Here is a 25,093-nt window from a genome sequence, read left to right as displayed (position 1 = left end):
CATTAGGTACACCTTACACATTCTCATGCCATCCAATGCAAGAGTTGAATTAACATTTATGCTTGAGAAAATGTCACTGAGTAGGGCAATCGTCACGTCAAGATGACTCTGCTTAAAAATAAATAAATAAATAATCATTCCGTGTCAGACAATGTTTACACTCGTGTCCAAAAACTGACCCCCCCCCAAAAAAAAAATCCTTCCCTCGTGTGGCTTTTTAGATAATATGATACAATGTAAACATCTGGTTTCAACTGTATATAAAAGGTAACGAGAACGGGGACAACTCAGCACCAGACTGCCAGCTCCGACGTGGACTCAAAAGTCCATCTCTCAGTTCAGTGAGATGCACAGTTGCTCATCTTCATCAGATTGTCCTCTTGCATTGCTGATTTATCCAACAGCTCAGGACACTTGACTTAGTGTCCGGGAAATTATCTTACACACGCCGACCCGGGGAGTTTTTCCCCTCTGTGCCTGCGCTTTTTCATCCTGGACACAGGGGAGTTTATGCGATTTCTTGATTGAAAATTTCACAGCACGCATTGACCATCTGCAGGCCGCAAAACACGCCGTTTGCTTCCAAGTGGTGAACACCAAATTGTGGAGGAAGTCCATCTAAGAAGCCAAAGACAATAGAGCAACACCCATTCACAACCTGTGGCACACTGTCTCATTTGCCCGGGCTTCTGTCAATTCCTGCTTTTGACCAATGACAACATACGAAGCCACCCCGCCGTCACAGAGACAGTTGGCACGGAAACAGCACATTACACCATCGTCCAAACCTCCCATTCTGCTGTCGTCATGACTCCCCTCCCTCCCTCTCTCTCTCACTCTCGCTCTCTCTCTGGTATGTTTTTTCCATCATTAATGAAATCACGGGGCGATGCCGGCCTTAAACGTAAAGACACACCCGTATCCTAACACCTCCGTTCAATGCGGGTCTCAAGCTCCTCAATGATACGTTTGTCATCACCATCGCATGAAATAAAGATCCCCTTTTGCTCCTTTTTTAAAAAAAAAAATCTCTGTTAGTCTCATGATTTAATCCTGACCATTTCCCCCTTCTCTCCCATGCGCGCTTTCTGTCCCTGCTTCTGACTCCTCCCTCCATTTCTGTCCTGCACTCCCTCTCTCTGTTTCTGACAAACACACACACACACACACACGGACGGACACACATATACAAACACACACGCGCGCAGACACACATACTCGCCCTCCACCCCCATCGCTGCAGTGTCTCAACTGCCTTGGAGCAAACGAGAGAGGATACAGACTTGTAAAAGGCACATTAAAGATAGAGACGGGCATGTGCGTGTGCATGAACGTGTGTGTGTGCGTCTGTGCATAACTGGGAGTATGCGGGAAAAATGAAGACGTGCGACTGAAAGGGTGGATTGCTCAGAGGCGTTCTCTGCGCGCAAGGGCTCATCTGCAGTATCCTTTGTGAATGGATGCTGGCTTGTGAACACGGTAAGGCTAACTACTACTCAGACTGCCGTTTTTGGTTCTTTACATCAGCTCCATTGCAAGGCCGGTTTGGGGACAGGGTAGGATAAACGTGGGGCACCTTGCGTGCGTTTCGGCCGTCTTTTCCCGCAACAAAACAGGCAAGGTGATGTTCATGAGATGACACCGGGGCAACCAGCTTGTCCGGCCCCCCTCCTCCACCCTGCTAGCTGTGTGCCAGTGGACAGTGCTATCATATCCTTGATATTTGACTCTCCACCAAAAAGCATCCGCTATCCTCTCAGAATGCTTTTGCTACATCTGCGTGCTAAAATCTGTCAGTTAGCTTATGTAGGACAAGTGTGTGTGCGTGTGTGTGTCAGTCCAGGCCACTGGGCTTGGAAATAGGAGAAGCGGAGAAGCACCACATGATCGGGTATTAGCGTCAGAAGACACCGGATGGGAATGTACAGTCGGAAAAGGGACAAAATTCCTCTTGAGCGTTGTTTTGCAGGCGCCGGGACAGATTGTAGGAGCCGTGTGGGATTGGCGCCGACCGCCGCTTTACGCCTGCGTTTTAATCGGCATTGATCACTGTTGAGTTGATTTATGGGTTGTGACGGCAAGGAGGGGGGAAAAAAACGGAAGATGGTTTCAGCAGCCTTTCAGATGTAGTAAATCGAATCATCATGATCCTCTTTTTTGTATTGTATGCTTGTGCTCCATGCCTGTGAGACGGGGAGGGAACCGTTGCAGCTGAGAGGTGGAGGGGCCTGGGGTGGTGGCAGCGGTGGGCTAACAGTAAGGAGGCAGATGGGGCAGAGGGGCGGAGGTTGTGATGCTGCAGAGAGGGGGAAAAAAATACGATTTGGAGAGACTTGCTTGTTTAAAAAAAAAAAAAAACGCTGTTCTTATCAAAATGCTGGCTGGTGATCATGACGACGTACACAGACAGACTTCAAACATCTTGGAATTAAGGTAAAAATGGTGGATAAAGTCGCCCGTGCTTCCTCAAAATGGATCAGGAAGATTAGCTTACGTAAATGCCCATATCGTTGCGCGGTTTGGGCTTGTCTGCAAAGGACGAGAAGGGATAGGAATATTGATCGGTCTGGGACTGACACATGGGCTTTTATGGGTGGCTGTTCTTAATCAAGTCCCGTGCTCAAGGTTTTTTACAAGTCAGATTTTGGAGCGATTCAACCAGGTTTTTTATCCAAAATGTGTAACTCATCATTTGCCGAGATGCCTCTTTTCCTTCCACTTGGCACTCCCATTTGATTAGTTCAATATGTCCGAATAACATCAGCGATGTAGCAATGAGGTGCTTTCCACAAACAAGATGGGAGAAGGCTTTGTGTGCTATTTGCCGCTTTCGGACTTTCTGTCATGCCAATTACGCCGGAGCCCGCTGTTGTCAATAATAATATTTCCACCTGTTTGCCCACAATCTCGTCACTGCTCGGAACCAAACAGTAGGCCAACCAAGGTCAAGCTCACTGTGACAAAAGCTCTAATCAGCCTTGCAAGCCGCAGTCACATCCGAGTGGCTTTCCCCCATTAAACAGTTTACTTTTTTCACTTGTAATGTCTGATGGAGTGGGAAAAAATGGACGAGGTCCAAGTTGATATACGGGACAATCGGAGCGTGTGAAGTGAGTCAAGCTCAAAATCCACAGAACAGCTTTTGCTTCCGTGCAAATGCATCGGGAACACAGTGTTCGACTGCAAATTAAAACATTTTGAAAAACGTATCGAATTTGTGATTCGTTTTCAGGAAAGAAAAAGGATACTAGGATGTTGAAAGGAGGATAGTAGTGTCATTTGTTTTGAGAAAAAAAAAAAACGCTAATATTTAGTATGATTTGGGGGCCGAATGGAAATATCACAACAAATGTTTGCGTGTACAAACAGTTGTCGGCCATAAAATATCAAGCCTGACGCGAGACGAGCGTGACTTCTTTGCGTGACAAAGTACTCGCCGCAAACCAGTTTATCAACCTTTTCCTGCCAGGGCAGTCGTAAATCAAGGACCCCCCCTGTGCAATTGCTTCTGAGAGCTGATTGAAATCTGTGTTGCTTCGAGTCAACCAATGTTGGGCACCTGTGAAGAAACCTCATTCAAAGCCGAGGACGTTGAGTTAAAACGTTTAAGGGGCATTTCCTCTTCGGCATAAGGCAACCTCTTCGAGAACGACAGTGGGTTCACTAATTTGCCCCAAAACAAAAGTATTAGAAACATACAGAACTCCACCATACTTCACAATGCACCACGGGTTGATTTGTGTTTGGCGGACCATCTGAGAAACAGTCTGCAGACCCTACCGCCCATAGGAATTAAGTCGCTTTCATTGGTCGACAAAATGTTGGAGACTTACTCCTTCGGACAGCCAACATGTTGTCTGGCAAATTTAAACCCCGTAGGCGTTTTTTTAAAATGGATTTTTATTGAGTTTACAGGCACCGGACGTTGCGCAACCCCATTCAACGCAGATGTGAAGCAATTCTCAGAAAAACTCATACTTAATTATTGTTTTTGTGATTTACGGGAAACGCTTCTTTTGATTTGGAAATCTTAAATGGCGTTTTCTTTCACTCTCAAAATTGATACATTTGTTTTTTTAGATTTGGGATACAATGCCCAATGCTCCCAATCTCAAAATCATATCTAAAAAGACCCACACTTCTATTATTCTGGACACAAGCGAATAAAAAAGGGCTCATCCAGTGCTCACATGAGTGGGTTTTAAACAAACGTTTAAACATGTCAAGATGTTGGCCCGAGAGAAGAATTTGGACCGAATGGTTTCAGTAAGTCAAAATGCAAAGTCCTCAATTAGACAAACACGAGGCACATAAAACATGAGGCCTCCTTCGCAACTGTGCCAATGGCAAACGATTGCTCTTGTTGCCACAGTAATGCTGTCGGTTAAATGAGTTGTATGCATATAAAACGGAGAGCAACTGGGACTAAAACTTATGCTGAGCTGACCTCCTTCCAACTCCTTTGTTACTTGCTTTCATTCAAGTTCAGTGGCTGAGATAATGTCTGGGGACAGCACGGGCAGACTTGATTTTAAAAGGGGACAACAAAATTGTGAAGGTACACGCCCAGTTGCCCGTGCACGAAGAGGGCCAGGGCCCTCGTAACACTTTTACACCACCAAGTCAGTACAACTCAAGAGCCAAAAAGAGCAATTATAGCCAACAGATGGCAGCATAGGGTTCCTTCTGTGGTGTCAAAACAACGCTCGACTCTTGCGAACATGGCGCATGTCTAGAGATGTGACCGTTACGAAAAGCTTGCGGTTGATCATAGTGTTTGTCACGTTTACAGAGTGTTGTAAAAGAGAGGAAAGATGACAGAGGTCTTTCAAATAATAGATAATAAAAATAGAAGTGATGACGTAATGTACGTACAGATTATGTCGACACTCATGGCACGATGCATATACGCACACACTACTAAATACTACTATTACTATGACTGGATAGCATGCAAATAGTTTGTAGTTTATCAAATATAAAATTGTTACACTGGTGAATATTTCTAAATACAATATTTGGCCATCTAAAGCACATTTTGGTTGTTAGTATTTTATAGACGAAAAAATATTTCTGATGTTTGAGTCGTTGCTAAAGCCAAAATCAGTGCATAAAAGTCACTGTTGTATATAAAATGTAACTCATCACGAAAAGCTTGTTTTCTGCATTTTTGGGTGCAAAATAGGTAATTTCAGTAAAACCAAGCCATGTTCTACTGCTGATTACTTTAAAAAAATAGTATGGGGTAGAAACAAACTGTTTTGTTGATGAAAGAAGAGAGTCTAATCTTTCATTTGGCAATTTCTCTATTTACGTCATCATACAATAAAACACAATCTTCTGTGAGCCTTGAAAGATCCGTCAGAATGCTCTGGATTGGCTCGCACTCAAGAGTTTCTTTTTTTCTTAAGTGGCTGGCATTGGCAGTTAATAAACTGGGGATATTCGTCTGATTCCTACAACAGGGTGCGCTCGCGCTCAGTTTACGAGAGTGAAGTGCCAACGAAAAAAGGGCGGCGTGACTCAGTGAGGGAGTGGTCGTTTTGCAACCCAGAGGTTGGTGGTTTGATCCCCGGCCGTTGCGACCACGTCGAAGTGCCCTTGAACTAGATACTGAACCCCCGGTTGCTCCTGGTGCTGCGTCAGTCGGTGAATGAGGGAGTACCCAAAGTAGAAAAGTGATCCAAGTGACAGCCGATTCACCAACGGACATTGTGATTTTACAAATGGCGTACATTGAATCAACTTGCGCAGCAGCGTAAGAATCAAGCCACACAAAGGCGTACACTGTCACCACAGTACTTACATTCATTTGACTTTCTCAGATTTACGGCCAAGTATTTTTCACACAAACTATTCTGTTCATGCGAGCGCCTGCTTTTCGTTGAGGATAGCGAGTGAGCACTGCCGCGAACCGTGAAGATAGGCCAGAGATTGACACCAATATAAAAGGGTTTGTGATTAACGAGAGATGTAAAAAGCTATTGGCAGAGAGCTTTTTTTTGTCATTGGACCAACATCGGACTAAAAGAATGTCGCCCGATTGTGAGCCGACAGATGTGTTGCAGACAAACGTAGTGTTTCGTGTCGCGTGACATACCTGACGATTGCTTGTGAGGCATCTGGGAAGACGCAGAATGATATTTATCTGGTAGTGTGGTAGATAGCACGACCGTTGGGGACGACAAAATAGAGATGCGGTTTGACAAGGCCATTAGACAGAGCTATGACCTGACTAATTGAAACTCTGCCCCTCAATTCAACATCCTGTAGTTGCTCGTCTCCAAGATGCCACCCGATGGCACCGAAACAATATTTTTGAGACACAGCTTCGGGCTGAGGTTGAAAACCGCAAATAGCTGAATTTTTCAGGAAAAAAGAAAATAACGGCGAGGGGTTATCCCAAAAATGCCGCACCTTAAAGGTTCGGGGTGTTTATTTTGGATTTTTCATCCCGGCCAGGTAATAGGAGACGTCTTTGGGAGGATATTCTCTTGTGCAGGGGGTGATATCAAGATAACTTAATGGCCCATGCTGAATCAAACCCAAATTAAGGGCGGGGCTCAGTGACCGTGTTGTATGAAACAACATTTGCTGGGCTCGCTTCTTTCTTTCTCACTTGACCTCCCTCTCATCAGTGCCCGTCGCCACATACAGGAGCCCGTCTGTTCCCCCCCCCGCTGAAGGCCAACAAGTGAACGGGCCTTCACTTGCACTCAAATGTGAGAGGACAGATTGACGGGGACAAACAGACCAACTTTGTGTTCCGTTGCACACACATAACAGTGGTCATATGACAACAAGGAGGCAGCGGAGAGGAAGGGAGAGGGGCGGGGGGTAATGGTGGCGGTGGGTTGATGTGGGAGCGCTATTGCCTGCAACCCGCGGGTAAAAGATGTTACTGTGCAATGAGAGCAGTTAAAGGTATGAGTGTGCGTATGTGGATTGTTTTCAGTTACACGTGCGCACATACAACTTTATACGGGGGAGTCAAAAATGTCAAACACAAACAGGGTCAAACTGCCATTTTAACCCTCTGTTTTTAAACAAGTCATTTTTCCAAGAAAAAAAAAAACAAAAATTGAAACATTACCAAAGAAATCATACAAGTGCGAAAATTTATTAACCACTGTTCATCCATCCATCCATTCTCTATTCCACTTATCCTGGTTGAGGGTCTTGGGGGGCGGGGCCTATTCCAGCTGATTTTGGGCAAAAGCCAGGCTACATTGGTCTGTTATTTAAAATTGTTTTTAAAAAATGTTTTTAAAAAGACCAAGAAGAAGAAAAAAAGTGTATTAATGCTTGCTGAACTGAGCTGGACTTAGATGATTTTATTTTGTGCAACCACTTCACAAAATAAATATGGAGTAAATTCTGCAAAAACTTCTATGTAACTTAAAAAAAGTTACGTTGTCTACTTAGCAACGGAGCCATTACATCCCTTGTATATCTTTTGGTAATGCCAAAAAAAAAAAAAAAAAAAAGCCGAAAAGTGTAAGAAAAAGCAAAACATTGGGACAGCGTTTAATCCCTTGTGACTGTGAACCGAGGCCGAGAGAGATTTGAGGACGTCTCGTGCAACATTTTTGCTTTTCTGGTCATGATGAGAAGTCACACGTATCATGAACACAAAACAAGCAGGAAAAACAAGCTGTCATTGTTGAAAAGGGCTGCAGAGTTTGCGGGGAGATCATATTTGGTTTTGCATGGAATCAATGCTGGAAAGACCAACAATTCCAAAAAATGTATTTGGTTTGAAAGCACCTGACAGCTGCTGAGAGTTGACATATCTTATCTGTCATGACCCAAACCGATGTTGCGCCCCAAGAGACATGCTGAGTAACCACCGTACTTGCTGTTTTTCAATGGTATATCATACATTTAGAGCCTAAAATTGCTCTTCATGCATATAGTTACAGTAATTATGACTTCACAACGAATTTGGGTCACATCGCCAATCAGGCGATGCGTTTTAATGCGTTTTAATGTATTTGTGGTCAAACAGCAAAGGAGACATCCGACAGGAAAAGTGCCTGTCCACCTTTGCCATCCTTATCCTTTCGCGTCTGGCCGCCTACTCGTCGAGTTAGCCTGTGCACAAACATGCCATTGTCAACGCTGGCTGGCCTTGTGACTCAATGTGATCCGCAAGATTGAAAAAAGGGGAACACAACCACTGAACATCAACAACGTTGCAGGGCATGATCGGAAAAAAAAAAAAAAAAAAAGAGAGCCCGCGTCCACCACGAAAAGCGTCCGCTGTTTTGGGAGAAGAACAGCGGGAACACTGCCCTCCATTGTTTTCTTTAATGACTGAGTTGCATCCTCAAAATGCAGGCATTCATCTCTGAAGTCTACCCCCAGCGTTACATCATGGACACACTTGGTACATTCGCACTATGTAAATGTATCCAAATACAAGAGCCATATTCACAATTCCAACTTGCAAAAAGAAAAATGCAATGACAATTGGTCATTTTTCACCGAGACATCAATATTGCGATTGTGGTTCTGATATTGACACAGTGCGGTTCCGCAGCATTACAAAAAAAATAACGACAATGTCAAATTTGGGGCGCGGCCAATTTTTGCGCCCTTTTCAAAGTCATCTTTACTTTCTCATGAAGCAAAAAATGCTTTTGAGCATTGGAGTCATTTTTTTCCAGAGGATGGATCACTGACTCCATTCCACCTAATACACATCTAGGGAGACACCACCTGCGCCGTAACTTAGACCTGCTTTTAGGTAGTCTAAAATGTAATCTACTATAAGCCACAGGACCTATCGAGGCGTAGTGCATTCCACCAAATTCACAATCATGCTAAACTAGCCTTGCCACGGCACGAAAATGAAGATGTCGCAGTTTTTACGCCAATCAAATCGGCGCCTGTCTCCAAAAAATTTGCAAGTATATAATAAAATGATTGTGGTAATACTTGAGGCTAAATTCCACTCGAGGTGGTCTCATTCTGAAACATTTGCTGATGATTTCTAACTGATATGGAAAATTATATCCAACAATTTGACTATTCAAAGCTTCTTTCCCCACGCGCCAAAAAAAAAAAACGGTTCTCATTAACTTACACTACAATGCATTTTGTCCAAAAAGCTAAATCTGGCCAAGACTAACATTCGGCAAAGTACTTTGATTTGCTGCGATTATCAAGCATGAATGAATCTTGATGAAAGAAGCTTTCTGGATAAATTAACGTAATCCACCAGAACAAACCCTCACGATTTTGCCCTTTCACAGCAATTTTTTTGTCAATTTGATCTCCCATTAGAGAGGATTCACACATTACTGAGAAAAAAATATACGGCCTGTGTTGGGCAAGTTAAACCTAATAAATACTGTGTAAGTTTTGGTCACCTGAAAGTAAGTTATATTACAACACTCACCTCTGAATTGCAAGGTGTCATACGACTTCTGCATTACTTTTGAGTTATTTAAAAAAAGAATCAATGCAGAAGCCTATTTTGGTAGACTGGTATCCATGCACTCGGCGTAAAACGAACATAACTTCATTTTCGTACTAGTGCAGTCTCACATTTTGGGGGCCAGGAGGTGCCTCTCTGGGCGTTCCGGTGGACGAGTTTGCCTCGCCCTCACGACTGATCAGAGAATTTGGTCACAAAAAGTAATACACATTGTTGCACTCCGAAAAAACAAAAAACAGGCGCATTGTCATTATCATTGCCGGGACAATGGTCAATGGTTCAGCATGTTTATGAATTTGGCAGATGCATCACTGGGCTTTCTTGCCGAACCCCCTGGGGCATCTGCAGAATTTGGTTAGAAAAAGTAGAACCAATTTCATACAACCCAAAAAGAGTTCCACTTTATGGCGATGTTGGTGTATTTGATTGAGGCGCATCATTCAGATATATAACAACAACAATAATAATGTGAATAATAACGTATAATCTCATCATGTTAACTATCTTCATGAACATATATTATCAACTTACACGAACTGTCGCACGTTGCATTAAAAAAAATAATTTTAATTCCATTGTCTGACCTATATCTACTCTAATTGTGATGTAAAGTGGGAGCAACACAGCTCTGACTCATCACAGCCAAGCAGGCTTTCGAGGTTACGAGTACTTTGTGTTCTGCTCCTCGGAGGTACACACACTCAAGCGTGCGTTACGCTAATAAGCTGCAAAATAAGGAATGTCACATGTTTTTCAAAGGCATCACATGATACAGTTGCAATCTGACAATGTCTGTGCTACAATCCGGGAGGACACTGATCAATCACTCTGCGGCTGGAACCATATATTGACTATTTGCTATTTATTTCTTTTGTCCTAGATTCCTAGATTAGGTTCAGGGTTCGATTCCGGCTGTAGCCTTCCTGTGTGGAGTTTGCATGTTCTCCCCGTGCCTGCGTGGGTTTTCTCCGGGTACTCCCACATTCCAAAAACATGCATGGCAGGTTAATGGAACACTAAATTGTTCCGAGGTGTGAGTGTGAGCGCGAATGGTTGTATGTCTATGTGTGCCCTGCGATTGGCTGGAAACCAGTTCAGGGTGTCCCCCACCGACTGCCCGAAGACAACTGGGATAGGCTTCAGCAAAGCCCCGCGATCCTCGTGAGGATAAGCGGATCAAAAAATGGTTTCATAAACACCTGCCATTGAATACAAATTACAGGGGAGATTTTGTGCCAATTCACGTCAATGCTAGTTTTTATCCTTGGTCCATTTGTCCTTGGCAAGGATGTGGTATTATAGGAGAAGGAGCAGATTCCAAGATTATGGGTGTGTGGGAATAGAGGGGTTCAAAATGTTTTCAACACATTGTTTTGAGCCAAATCTGGTATGATAACTCTGTCTTTTATACAACCGGAATAGCAGTTTTCATCCAACGTCTAACAAAGAAATAGTCTTTTGCGAACACCAAGATTCAATCGCCAGCCGTCGGAAATAAGTCAAATTGCGATTTATTGGAGTGAAACACGTTGAAATTAAGTTGCTCATTCCTTATTGACTGTAACAGCGTGTTTAAACTGTGTTGCCTGCAAACACTGAAATTCACATCCTTTTGAAGGAAGCACCAATGCCGTGGATCTTTCACAAGGGCTCCACCGGAGCAATCGTCACAGAGCCCTGAAAGTCACCTTGACTCCTGCCCGACCGCTGCGTCTGTCGCAAATGCATACGGAATATTTGACCCAAACACGAGCTTACGTGCGATGCCACGCGTTTGAATCCCTGCTCAACATTTTCCTCATTGGAATTCACCGGTCCCCTTTCGGGAAAAGCTGTTTGGCTGTGTTTACACTAAACAGGCTTATGTGTCACCTTGCGGTGGCCGCACAACGTGGGAGACAAGCGCAGTTGAGCTAATGCATTGCTCGTTCATCACATACATGAATAATAATATCCCTCCGGCAGCGTCTTGTCTCACTTAGGAGGCCAGCTTTATTTTTGCATGGCTGCAGGAATTCTCAGTAAAGTAAATAATCACATACTCTTTGGGTATTGTCATCTACCACAAAGGTATTTAATCTAACATGATATACAAAGTATTAAGATCGGGTCAAGAATTCCCACTATTTGACATAAAGGAATGACGCTCGTGATTTGGGTAACCCTGCCATTGTGAAGCTGTACGGTGCCGAGTCGGAGTCAAAGTCGGAGCGGGCCTCCAAACCTGGAGACAAAGGAAGTACAGTCATCTTAAAAGTCCCACGTTTCCTCTGCACCCTACTGCTTTAAATACACCAATATGACCTAACACAAAAGTCAGTCACACCACTAACAGGAGAACATTAGTACTAAAATTGAATATCCTGGTGCTCAGACTATTTACAACTCAAAATCCATCCATCCATCCGTTTTTCTAATCCGCTTATCCTCACGCGAGTATGCTGGAACCTATCTCAGTTGTCTTCGGGCAGCAGACGGGGTACACCCTGAATTGGTTGCCAGCCAATCGCAGGGCACACATTGACGAACAAACATACGCACTCACACCTAATTACAATTTGGAGTGTTCAATCAGCCTGCCATGCATGTTTTTGGAAACTGGAGTACCCGGAGAAAACCCACACAGGCATAGGGGAGAACATGCAAATTCCAAACGGGAAGGCCGGCGATGGAATCAAACCTGCTATCTCTGCACTGTGAGGTTAATGCGGGTTAAATTACAAAAAACAATTTTTTGTAATTTAAAAAGGGGGGGAGGGGTAGGTAAAGTTGGCATTACATCAGCATTCATGATGCCTTTACATTTATTCCAATTCCAATTCACCTCTGAATTTGTTGATTTACAACAAAGTGACAGTCTCGAAGATGTGTGAAATGGTATCAGCAATGATCCACGTCTACGTTTTGTTGTTAAGTTCAGCACTGCTGAAACTTTTAATGAGGCGACGATAAACGTTCGCATTTTCTTTTTCCTTGTTAGTTGTTTCCACTGTTGGCAATGCCCGCCTAACAATTATCTAATGCGGTGTGACTTCAAAAGGTGCAGAAATGCAGTTACCGCAAAAAAGGACTTCATACATCGCGTCTCAGAATCTCCGCACTCATCGTCTTGCCTGACTGTGTCATTGAAGGCGTCCTAGTTCAGGTGCCCGAAGCCAGCAAACGATGCTCGTTTGTTGGGGAGATGTTTTGTTCTCTTCTGTTTAGCCTCTCGCTCTTTTGAAGAACAAATCACTTTCCAAATTCCGGAGAAATGCTACCTTTCTCTCTGTCTTTTTTTTTTCAGATCGGTCGAGCAAAGTTGACTTTTGCCAGAAAAACTAGGCCAAAGTATGTTTGTTACTCCGCCAACGGAGAACAGCCTGTCTCATTATGTGTCTATTTACCACGGGCCACCCCTGTACCTGCAAAGCGGAGTTTTATTAACATCCAAAAACATATTACGGTTCAATATTTTTATGAGGTAAACGGCTAACTCCCAACTAATGCATACCCCCCCCCCCCCCAAAGGAGCAAAATGAAACCAGATCCCCATGAAAATATTTGTACTTTTCCACTAATCGTAGTGCATAACCTGGCAAAGAACATCCCAGATGTCTGCAAGCAAAGCGGGTCTTCTTCATTGTGCCCTGAAAGCGCGGGAGGCACCTGCATCATTTTCCCTCGAGACAGTAAATAAGCATTTTAACAAATGTCGTTTCGCTGAATTGCAGTCTGAGAACAGCAGACGATATCTGGAGGCAGTGAAGTGTTGCAGTGCAAACAGCTGAACATGCTGTTAAAAAAAACATAATTTTGCAAAACTGCATTACTGCTTTTTTGAGTCTGCTTTTCCGTGTAGTATGCTTTAGCCTGGAAAAACAAAATCACAGCTCTAACGGCAATTATCTGACTTTTTACACAGAACCTAGCGGACCGGGACAGTGCGGCGACTGTGTGCTTTCACACGGCGACACAGCGTTTCGCAATTAAAGAATTAAAAGCGTGACGATGTCAGGGCCAGCATGTGTATAAATTGATATCTTTTCTCTGTTGTGTTTTACCAGACCCTTGAGAAGTATTTATCTACAAGCCCAAGAAGCTAAATCTCACTCTGGGGTGGAGGATCGCAGCGGGCTGACGGGGAGAACGCAACAGGGGAGCCATGTGGGAATGGAGTGAGAGAAATTTCCCGATTGTACCCGTTGAGCCCAGACACTTCCTCTACTGACATAAACTGAAGAAGGAGGCCTGCCTTCCTCCAGCGCTTTTCCTCAAGGAGTGCCCTTGCTATGGTCCCCATCTCCCTTGACATTAGCAGGCAGTCCGACCTCGGTGCAAGGCGCTGTGTGGGCATCCCGCAAGTCTGGGTTTTGCCCACACAGGACTCAAGAGACTGCCCCGGAGCGAAAAGAATGAAACACTCCTGAGTCGCTCATTTCTGTGGAGGCTTTCCTGGCTGTTGGCTGTTCTAACGCAGCATCTGCCTCCCCCCGCCCCCACTCCCAATAATCCTCGCCCGTGCTCCAAACTTTCCATCCCTTCTTCTTTGCAATTAGTTCACCCGTCAAGCGGCAGCACGAGTTCCTTTGCTCTCACCACGTGGTGGAGGACCATGGGATGCCGTCAGAGCTCGGAGGAGAAGGAAGCGGCTCGGCGCTCGAGGCGAATCGACCGCCACTTGCGATCAGAGAGTCAGCGGCAGAGGCGGGAGATTAAGTTATTGCTGCTCGGCACCAGCAACTCTGGTAAGAGTACCATCGTCAAACAGATGAAGATCATTCACAGCGGCGGCTTTAACCTTGAGGCCTGCAAGGAGTATAAGCCCCTTATCCTGTACAACGCCATCGACTCGCTCACACGCATCATCCGTGCCCTGACCACCCTTAAGATTGACTTTCACAATCCCGACCGCGCCTATGACGCCGTGCAGGTCTTTGCCCTCACGGGGCCCGCCGAAAGCAAGGGCGAGATCACTCCAGAGTTGCTGGGAGTCATGAAACGCCTCTGGGCGGACTCTGGGGTCCAGGAGTGCTTTCAGCGATCCAATGAGTACCACTTAGAGGACAATACTGCTTACTACCTAAACGACCTGGACCGCATTTCCGCGCCCGAGTACATCCCGACGGTGGAGGACATTCTGCGATCCCGCGACATGACCACCGGCATTGTAGAGAACAAGTTCACCTTCAAGGAGCTGACTTTCAAGATGGTAGATGTCGGTGGACAGAGATCCGAGAGAAAGAAGTGGATCCATTGCTTTGAGGGCGTGACGGCAATCATTTTCTGCGTTGAACTGAGCGGCTATGACCTCAAGCTCTACGAGGATAACCAGACGGTAAGGAAAATCTATTTTAAGGCGCTTCATCACACAGACAGCCATACATCATAACTTATAGATGTCACAAGTGTCCCGAGCAAGACTATTATAAACTGAAGAAGAAAAAAAAAACCCAGAAGGCACAGATGGTCTGCAATGAACATTTTACTTACTCAAAATCACAATATAATCATGTAATCATGATTTATTAAATTATAATATTTGCGTCCAATGCAGGGTGTACCCCGCCTACTGCTCGAAGGCGGCTGGGATCGGCCCCAGCGATCAAACCAAAATATCTTCTTGACTTGAAGCCGTAACACAGAAAGCCACCCAAGTTTCATTTTGTGTCTGGGCCGATACGTTCACTCTGATGTAATCTTGTAAAAACAAAGCTCTATTTGAAGTGTCTCTGACTGAAGAGGGATGACCGTGTTATCTCTTGGCGGTTTTGGAATTTAAACTATTTCCTACCCATAGCATATCTGTGTTGTTAATGTTTGTTTAACTGACGAAGATCAACAATCTATTTCAGTTTTTTTTGTCAGCATCACCGAAGGGGGCAGATATTTTAATAATTCCACAAGCACCTTTTCTTTCCTAAAAGAAACCGGCGTCTGCACCCAAGGCCTTTCGAGAACCAAGTCACGCAGCACACGAGCCTGTGGTTCCGTGTGGTTACTGGAGTGAGCTAATAATGCATGGGTTACAAGTTTAAGAAAGATGGGTTGGAACTCATCAGAATAGATTCTGTGGAGAAAAAAAATCGTATGGTGTTAATTGAGTTCACAGAACCACGTGTGAAGCATTACCTGTGAGATTTAACAGCTTGCAAAGGCTCTTGGATCTCACTGGGAGTTCATAGGTGCGAGGGGAAAAAAAAACAACTTCAAATTTCGGACCGCTAACTAGCGAGCAAGAAACGATGGTTTTCAAAGTCCTGTGAGCTTACTACCGCCAACAACAAAATAACACCACGGGCTTTATTTGCGTTTGGCATAATAACTGGCGCATCTTCAGTTTTGTGCCGGGGGCGAGTCTAATTTTCAGTGTTTGGGAATTTGGCAGACTGCGCTTCAACCTTTGGGCATTCCGGTGGGCTGAAGGCGTCGTCTATTACACACCCTGGCTCACCGGCCAATTTGGCGAAAGAAAGGAGAAACGACTTAAGACCAGGTAAAAGCAGGTCAAAGTTGTGGCGCAAGTGGTGCTAAGTGGATTTAGCGCTCCGCTGTTCAAAGTGCCCACTCTACAGTGGTGATCTGTCATTACATCATCCGTAAGTGCAGCTCTGCTTTGCAGTTCCTTATAAACGGGTTTTGCGCGCTTCGATCTGCCGCATGAACTCCAGCGCACCTCTCCTGCGCCGAAAAGAGTACGAATGGCGCCACTTCCATTGGCCTGGAAACAAGTCGCTGGGTCCACAACAGCGTAAACATCCCTTTCTACCGGCGCACGTCTCTGAAAATACTAAAGAAATCACCACCCATGTGCACAGTAAGACTGCACTGTGCGCTCGATTTAAAATAAAGTCCCCATACGTGTGGAGAAAAATCAGCAATGATGGAAAGAATTCAAGCAGGATAGATAAGTCACTAGTCCGCCTCAACATTTGCTGTGCTCTGGTATCATTATAACTGAACGAACTGGATTAGGACACAAAAAGTATTCATCTACATTCCATTTGATGATCTCAACCCGATGGACACACAAATGTATTTAGCGACAACGAGCGGGGCATAAAAATCTCAGGCTCCACAGTCGAGCACTGTGAGACAGCTGGAATCGCTCAACTCGTGAACAATCCGCATACTATGACAAGACATATGAGTGATGGTTAAATATCACAAGAGTGAAGCCGCAAGCTGCAAAAAGCATTTTGCCTCGCTCAAACATTCAAGTCAAGTGGTTTGAAACGTGTTTTTTAATGAAATACATTACTGTTAAACAGTTTTCATGGGGGCTCAAAAAAATGGGCAAATTGGATGTCATGTGTTTTGCCTTTAGTGTGAATCTTTAGAACTGAATTTGACTGATACAATCAAATCCAGTTGCAGTTTGCCCATTTGTGTCAATGTAGGATTTTTGCAAACACAGTAATCTGCTTTCATTTCAGGAAATAAATCTTGCCGTCTCATTTTTAACTTCAAAGCCGCTATTAAAGAAACGTTCCTCTGGAACGAAATAGTTTCAGTTTTGATGCGCCGGATCACGCAAGACTTAAAACACACCATAATTACTGTACATCACCCACCCGTCAACTCATTCCCAGTTGCATTTTCCCTGTGCCATCTTTGTCCTCATAATGAATCGGTTTCCATGGTTACCATTGCCTAGCAACAAGCCAGTCAAATGCTCCTAATCCTGCAATGTTGACAGTGAGCTGTGACTAGGGAAAGGAGGATGAGAATGAAACGGGAGAGGAGGACAGGGGATGGGAGGAGGGGGGGGGGGCAACAAACAGCATCATCGGAGAGAATACAAGGAGATGAGCAAGGTGTGTCAAAAAAGTTCCAGGACCGGAGTCACAAATGACATATTTGAAATTCAAATCACAAACTACAAGATTGGAGATACGCTGCATTGAACACAGTGAAGTAGGCCGGCCGTCAACCAGCCCATCCATTACGTATGTATGTACAGCGCCGCAACAGGAAACACGCCCCAAACGAAAAATTTGGGCGCGGCGCCGCCGTGAGGACTGACAGCGCGTCCAATAAAAGAGGTGGTGGTGGTGGTGTGATTTCAGAGTGACAGCAGCAAGAATTTTGGTGGGGTGTCCAAATTCGTAGACTGCGTCTTCCGAAGGACCATCCACAATACTTCAAGCTCCTCCCCCATGTAGCCTCCGTGGACTGCAAAAACCGTAGAGAATTTGGACAGGCCTAATGTGTCTTATCATATAGGTGATGTTTTAAGATTAAATCCAAAAATTTAGACGAAAATCCGCCAGGAGTCCGAACGCGGGATGCGTTGGGGTGCCTCCGTGTTTTAAAATCCCTTGGAGTGTCGAGTCGGGGAGCAGCTCCAGCGTGGCGATATTCTTCTGCTGCCGGGAACTGTTGGATGCTCAGGTCATTGCGAGCAGGCGCATCGCCATGGTGAAGAAGCCAAGAGTTGTCCCGCCACAACTCTCACCTCTTCTGCTGCACTGAACAAAGACAATGATGCAGGATGTGGCCCACATTGGCTTGCAGTTTGTGTTTGAAAGCTTTGCTAGGAACTTGTCTGACACAATTTAGATATTCAGTGCACATATTGTGCGCCACTATATCACAGTGGAGGTGAAGGCGGGTGGGGGATGGGTTGGATTATGAATGCATGAATTCATAGTCCAGATTGAAATTAAATTACGAGTGCTGAGCAACTCAATGCAGCAAACGAGTGAGTGAGAGTGACCGAACTATGGAACAAATACTATGAAAATATGAAAATATGAAAACTGCATTGTCAGATTCTGGTCGAACCAGCATGCAGGGCGCTAGTTTTTTTTTTTTTTGGTAGTTGATCTTCATGTAAAATGACATGTCCCCAAAAGCAGTAACCTTATACAAGCATAAGACAGACTGCCACTTTCACAGGCACACAAGCAGATGTCTGCCGCCGTCTCGACCAATCAGATTAAGACCTGACCAAGTACTTAGGAACTAGATTACGATGGTATCATGCAATCAAACTCTTCTTATGACATAACAGTGTCTCGTTTAAAAAAAAAAAAGGCTTCTCTAATAAGCTGTATTTTTAATTCTCTGTATAATGCTATGGCAGCAATTGACTGGAAAAATACTGGTGTTGCTGTTCTTTACAGATGGCGTCAACCCGCGGGGTGAGTTGATACTGCAAGGCGGGGAGATGAACACAATACTCCCATTGAAAAAGACTGCTGAGGAAATATAAAATATTGTCAGATTTTTTTTTCCGACCTTGTGCTGCAATACGCACCAGAGTGATATGGTACTTAAAGAGTGGAGCCAGACACTGTATAGTCTGCTGATTAGTCAACAGAGACACATCGCTTTCATGTGACAAAAGGAATGGAAATGGTTTTCTCAAAGACAGCTTTTCACAGTTATGTCATAAACATCCACGTGCCAAGAAAGAAAGAACACAAATTGCTGGACGAGCTCCATCGTTAGCGAGTTGTTTTTGCTTTTTGTGAAAAATGTGAGCATTGTGTTGGGATGAAATGAAAGAAATCACACAGATGCCATCTGGCATACGCTCCCCGAGGTGAAACCGCAAGCCGGGTCAAGGTTTAAGAATTTACAAAAACTCTACCATGGTGAGCCGAACTGATTTATACGGCTCGGTAGAACGTCCTTTTTCGGAGTTTTGTGCTTGTTTTGTCAAAAGTACTTTACCCAATTGTTAATTAACTGTGGCTAATCACATTTTGGGAGGGAAAGCCGAGTTCATTTTCACAGACCACACCCAAGCCTGATAAGAAAAATCAAACAAATACTTCAATAGAAACTCAAAAAGATACAAATAAACGTTCCACAGAAGGTTTTTGCGGAATATATGAAATCCTTTGGTATGGTTCAGAAAAAGATAAACACTCTCAGCCTGAATTAATTGTTTGATGCTTTTGTGACGTGCAAAATTGAGGTCCCAATTGAAGATTTGTGTGACTTTATGTACGCAAATAATTGCGCTTCGGGAGTTTTGCTGTCATTGTCCATTTTTAGAGTTTGCATTTGTGCTTGAGGTAGAGTGCGGTCAGTGTGTATGTATTCATCTTCCGTACCGCTTGATCCTCACTAGGGTCGCGGGGGGTGCTGGAGCCCATCCCAGCCGTCTCCGGGCAGTAGGCGGGGGACACCCTGAATCGGTTGCCAGCCAATCGCAGGGCACACAGAGACGAACAACCATTCGCACTCACACTCACACCTAGGGAGAATTTAGAGTGTTCAATCAACCTGCCATGCATATTTTTGGAATGTGGGAGGAAACCGGAGCACCCGGAGAAAACCCACGCAGGCCCGGGGAGAACATGCAAACTCCACACAGGGAGGCCAGAGCTGGAATCGAACCCGGTACCTCTGCACTGTGAAGCCGACATGCTAACCACTGGACTACCGGGCCGCCAGTGTGTATGTATGAGTAAAAATTGCCTACCGCATCAGTTGCAGAGGCCGGGGTGAAAGACGAGAGGTGGTCGTCTCTTGTTTGGACACTGCAAGGGAGAGGACAGCGGTCAAACGGCAGGTTAAACTAGGTTTGGCGGACAAAGTTAAGGGACCAGCCTACAATCTTTTTGATATGTACTATACAAGTTAGGAGGAAAGGAGAGCTTTTGTTCAAACTGCAGAACAATTAGGAGAATGTGAGTGGAAGGGATAGTAACCAGTCCAAACGACTCTTTCGATGAACACAAGTGGAAAACGTAAATATAGCTGCCGGAATGACCTGCTTCTGTAGGTTCAATTAAAACGGCGGATTGGAATCCTAATTGAGGCTTCATTCTCCTTTCCCCTTTCATTTGCAATCTTTTTTTCTTTTTTTTTTTCCCAGCATGTGCAGATCTTGTGATATGCTCGGAGCATTATCTTATTCCTCTAACCTTCTAAACCACTGCATTCCATATGACAAGGACCCAGTCACAAGCTGCTGACCGGTCACCACAGGCCAGCAGCTGCTACGGGAGGCTCAACGTGCCCATTTTTCTTTCCGCTGTTGTACATCACATGATGACAAACTGTATGAGAAAAATCATTTATGTATATCCGCTTACTGCATATGAATTGAGTTCAAGAACTCTTCTCGACCATGTGATTTCAAGTGGGGGGGGGCAAATGGCAATAAACTTCGGCCTGTAGTCATCTGAATGACTACAGGCCATCAGATGCTTCCTGTAATACAATAAGAATCATGAGCCCCCGCCCGCCCCGGATACTTGTAATGGTAGTACAAATGGCGACTGTGCAGCATGCCTAAATTAAGTCACTGTAACACCAAACAGGGAAACGGGTTGATAAGTTCTCAAAAATCTGACTGAAACATGAGAACTAAAACGAGTACAAAACGGAGTTTAGGCAGATGACGATGGAGTCAGTAGGATAGATGAAATAAGAGCACTGTGTCATGTTCTGAAAATTGACTTTTCTCGGCCATGACAGAAATAGAAGCCTTTCAAAACATTAAGCCATTTGTCAAAATATTGAGTCATTTTTCAGATCAGCTTAAGCAGAGTACGCTGAAGTAAAATAAAAAGGGCATCGTCCATTAATCTGGATACTTCATGGGAGTAAAACATTTCTTTTTGTTTTTTGTTTTTTACCTCCCGAGATCACTTCAACAATGAAGGACCAGCTTGGAAACCGCTTTAGCCTTGTTAGCGCTAGCGTCAATGCCATGGTTCCTGTTTGGCGTCTAATGCTTGTCAAAAATTAGGCGGCATTCTAAAAGAATCTGCTTCACTTCATAAACCGATGCCTCGAAGGAACCTCCGAAAAGACAAGCCAAACCTGGCTTGGATTGCACTGTGACATCACCATGCTAAACGAGTAAGCTAGGTGGCTAATTTTTAAAGAGTTAAGCGCCCCTTCAATTGGAACATACTTGGCATTGTTTTATGTTCACACGATTTAACATCCAACATGCTACATACTGTGAATGTGTCACACCAGCTTTCAAAAAAAAGTCAAACCCATCTTTTAGCCAAGTCTTTTATATCAACGTGTATCCAAAATAGCCGCGAAGAACATTTCTCAACACATTTAGCTATCATTCCCATTTTCCCTCTTTAGGATGTTTCTCACCGCCCGATTTCTCTTTCATACCCCTTCCTCCCCTGCACAGAGCCGAATGGCCGAGAGCTTGCGCCTCTTTGACTCCATCTGCAACAACAACTGGTTCACCAACACCTCGCTCATCCTCTTCCTCAACAAGAAGGATCTGTTGGCTGAGAAGATCAAACGCATTCCTCTCACAGTGTGCTTCCCCGACTACAAGGGCCAGAACACCTACGAGGAAGCGGCCGTCTACGTCCAGCGGCAGTTCGAGGACCTCAACCGCAACAAGGAGACCAAGGAGATTTACTCGCACTTCACCTGCGCTACCGACACCAGCAACATCCAGTTTGTGTTCGACGCCGTCACGGACGTGATCATCCAGAACAATCTCAAGTACATTGGGCTGTGCTAGGACAAGACGTTTGGTGGGTGGGCGGGCTGGTTGGTTGGTTGGTTGAACAGGTGAGGTATGCGTTTGTCGGATGGGTTAATCCGAGTGCAACAATGACAGGAAATAAAAAAGGTCAATGAAATGAGGTTAGGGAAGGATGGTGAAGATTCGAATGCTTTAGTTGGTCAAAGATGGGGAATTGATACCCGATGTGTTTGCACTGAATATGAGTATGCAGAGACACTTAAAACACACGCAAACACCTTTATGTTTGCTCACGCAAGATTAAAATTCGAGCACTTGACGTCGCAACACTGGACATGTTAGACGGTTTTCCGCACCCGCCTGCCAAACAGAAGACAAAGTACTTACTGGGTGGCTTTTCGTTCATTTTGTCTCGATTATGTTGTTTGCCTGATGACATTTAATGCTGCTTTACAGGAAACATTAGGGGCAAAAATCAATGTTCACTTTGGGATTATTATTATTATTATTTTTCACTCTTAATAATGGTTAACAACGAGAGTGGCCGCGGGGTCGTAGGAGGAGCCCGTGTTGCAAAGGTGTGTCAAAAAAAAAACGGACACAGTTTCAAGTTGAACTAAAAAAATATTTTCTACGCACTATTTCTGTTCTTCTCCACCTAACTCTATAAAGGCTGTTGTGTTCCTCCTTTGCTTTTGCTTTTTTTTTGTGCATTGAAAAAGAAAAAAAAATGTATGGCAGACCTGCCCTTTAGAGCAGGTCACTGATTTACCGGGGAGTGTTCTGCTCGATTGCGTCAAGTGTTCGCGATGGTAATTCTACTTTCCAGCAAAGACGACAAAAAACAGTGCCAAGATCAGTTTGTAAATAAAACAGCCAACATCGATGACAATTATTTTGGTTTTGTTTTTATCAGAGGGAGGGAAAAAAATACCTTCAAACATGCATGATTTTGTTACTTTGGGATACGACTCTATTTTCCTTGGAATTTTATTTCTGTTTTCCTAGGTTCCAAAAATATATTCCCCAAAAAATATATTAAAGTCAAACACTGTGTAAGATTGTATAGTTGTCAAGAGGAATCTATTGAAGAGTTCTATCGATATAACTGCAGTGATGAGGGCGTTACGATGACTTAAAAAAAAAAAAAAAACGTTGCAAAGTCAAGTTTCATTCATGAAAAGGCAAGGATTTAAAAAGGACATTGGAAAATGTGAAAGAGACGACGCAAAGTTCAATCTTCCTTGCATTCTCCAAGTGGAAATTGTCCAACGGTTGCTATGATGTGTAAATAGACTGTACGGTACACTCTTTTGTCTAAACAAATAATAATAGTGGTTGAGCTGAAAGATGGCAAGAGACAAAGAGAGAAAGAGAGAGAAAGAGAAGGAGAAAGGGAAATTCCATTCCGTTCCTCCTCTCTTGCCCTTTCTTCCCGCTTGCGATGTGCAAACAACTGAGCTAAGGGCTTCACGTTTGACTTTACAGGATGTCCACTTCGAGAAAAAAAAAAAAAAGAAGAAAAAAAAATACAATTCAAACTAAATGACAAAAGGACAACTGCGAATAAAACTTATGCAAATTTTCATGGAGTTGTAAGTGTGGGTTTTTTTGTTTTTTGGACAGAGACTTTGCCAAAACAGTTTGTCTTGTCTAGAACTATGCGGCACCTAGTGAAATGGCGACGAGCGACATACTGTCCAAGACCATTGAATGTGCAGCGATTGTCCCCTGCGAACAATGAAACTGCTGGGGCACAACTAATAGCCACATCCAGAATGTAATTAAATTACTCCTGAATAAATTGGGCCTCTCCGTGATAGGGTGACAACATGCGGTGCCCCGCAGCTCGATGCGTACACGCTGAAGCTGTGACAAAGTGACAGCAAAATGTATCAACAGCGTAGAACCTGTATGACAAATAACATCGCACAACACACCAGCTGTGTTCAAATGAATGACTGGTTCATCTGGTGGTAATTCGCTCAATGAATGTTCCATAAAGTGAATTAGGCCTGTGGTTTATTCTTTTACGGACGGACTTCAACAATGCTGGGAAATTCGGCGTGCAGATAAATAGATCCCACTGAAGACTGGACAGTTCCGCTGCCAGCCTCATGAATGTCATGTGGAGTGCCTCGATGCCAAACAAAAACAAAACCGGACAAATCCTGGTTCTGTCCTATATCCTGTGCTCAGTTACACTCTTCATGACAAGAAATCTCAAAATTATCGTCCATGTGTCCGATGATGGAAAATCAATTTCCACACGTAGAACATGTTGCTGATGGCTAGTAGTTCTTGACGAGTTATGGGACTCATATCCAACTGGGAAAATGCTTTGGAGCAGGCATAGGACACGCAGGAAGTACGATTTACGTCATCCCTGCCAAAGCCACAGCCAACATTTACAACCTTCATGAATTTATTTTTGAGTCTGGTTAAATAATAAGAATACTGCATCTATTTATACCAGCAAATCCTTTGGACTTTTTCTTAACGACAGTGTTCAGCACTCATCTGTATAGAAGTATTTATATCCTCCAAAACAAGACTTATAAAGCCAGGCCGCAAGGATCTTGTGAATTTGCTTGTGTCCTCATCTTACCTCCGCTTCATCCAGCTGAAGTGTTCTCAGTATGCCCTCTGCGCCCCCTCAGTAGCTTCCACATCTCCACCCACCTGCTCCTTGGGTACAGACTGCCTGGTGAGTAAAAAAGAGAGAAGTCTCTGCCTCAATCAACATGCGGACAAAACGAGCATTGCCTGATTCGTACGTCCTGTCTGCTTCAGCGAGCCATCCTAAATGAAGCATGCAGGCTGAGCTTATGACCTTCTGCACTCTTTGCCTCCCAGAATATTACTGATGTTCGGCTCTTCCTCCTGACAGATATAATAAACCAACCTGGCTGAATCCGTTCATGAAACGTTTTTTGAGCAACCGTTCTCGTTGAAAAGCCGCCTTCCCATCCACAGAAAATCAATAACCTTGCTTTTTCGGTTCATCACTTATGATCGACGTACAAAACATTTTGTTGGGATATGATGAGAGAATGGCTTGGTCCAGTCACTGTCAATTCCTATTGGAAATATTCTGATTCCTTTCTGAGGAGATCCAATTTTGTGATATATCCGAATTGGGCCCACAAGCGAACAAAGAAATCAAAATGGAGTCATTTGAAACTTGTAATGACATTTTGGGTAGACCAATGAATGTCATTTGATCACTACACAAGGTTTTT

At 44.1% G+C, this 25,093-nt stretch overlaps 1 protein-coding gene across 2 annotated transcripts; it reads left to right on the top strand.

The window, feature by feature from the left end:
• The first annotated feature begins 1,150 nt into the window (after nt 1–1,150).
• On the top strand, nt 1,151–23,437 carry gnaz (guanine nucleotide binding protein (G protein), alpha z polypeptide). 2 transcript variants are annotated; one of them, XM_052051671.1, is made up of 3 exons: nt 1,151–1,479; nt 13,489–14,759; nt 21,543–23,437. In XM_052051671.1, the coding sequence occupies exons 2-3, from the start codon at nt 14,037–14,039 to the stop codon at nt 21,885–21,887; spliced, it is 1,068 nt and encodes a 355-aa protein (XP_051907631.1). In that variant the 5' UTR covers nt 1,151–1,479; nt 13,489–14,036; the 3' UTR covers nt 21,888–23,437. The 2 variants fall into 2 exon arrangements, with proteins under 2 accessions (XP_051907631.1, XP_051907632.1); XM_052051672.1 differs by lacking the exon at nt 1,151–1,479 and adding an exon at nt 2,262–2,433.
• Nucleotides 23,438–25,093: the final 1,656 nt, after the last annotated feature.

This window comes from Hippocampus zosterae, chromosome 18 (genome assembly GCF_025434085.1).
Source record: "Hippocampus zosterae strain Florida chromosome 18, ASM2543408v3, whole genome shotgun sequence".
In the NCBI taxonomy this organism is placed as follows: domain Eukaryota; kingdom Metazoa; phylum Chordata; class Actinopteri; order Syngnathiformes; family Syngnathidae; genus Hippocampus; species Hippocampus zosterae.
This window is presented reverse-complemented; position numbering and strand designations above follow the sequence as displayed.

Bases quoted from the DNA above. Each gene is read 5' to 3' on its own strand.
- gnaz (XM_052051671.1), top strand. From the start codon at position 14,037: ATGGGATGCCGTCAGAGCTCGGAGGAGAAGGAAGCGGCTCGGCGCTCG. The intron at 14,760-21,542 runs GTAAGGAAAATC...TCCCCTGCACAG, and splicing joins TCTACGAGGATAACCAGACG to AGCCGAATGGCCGAGAGCTT.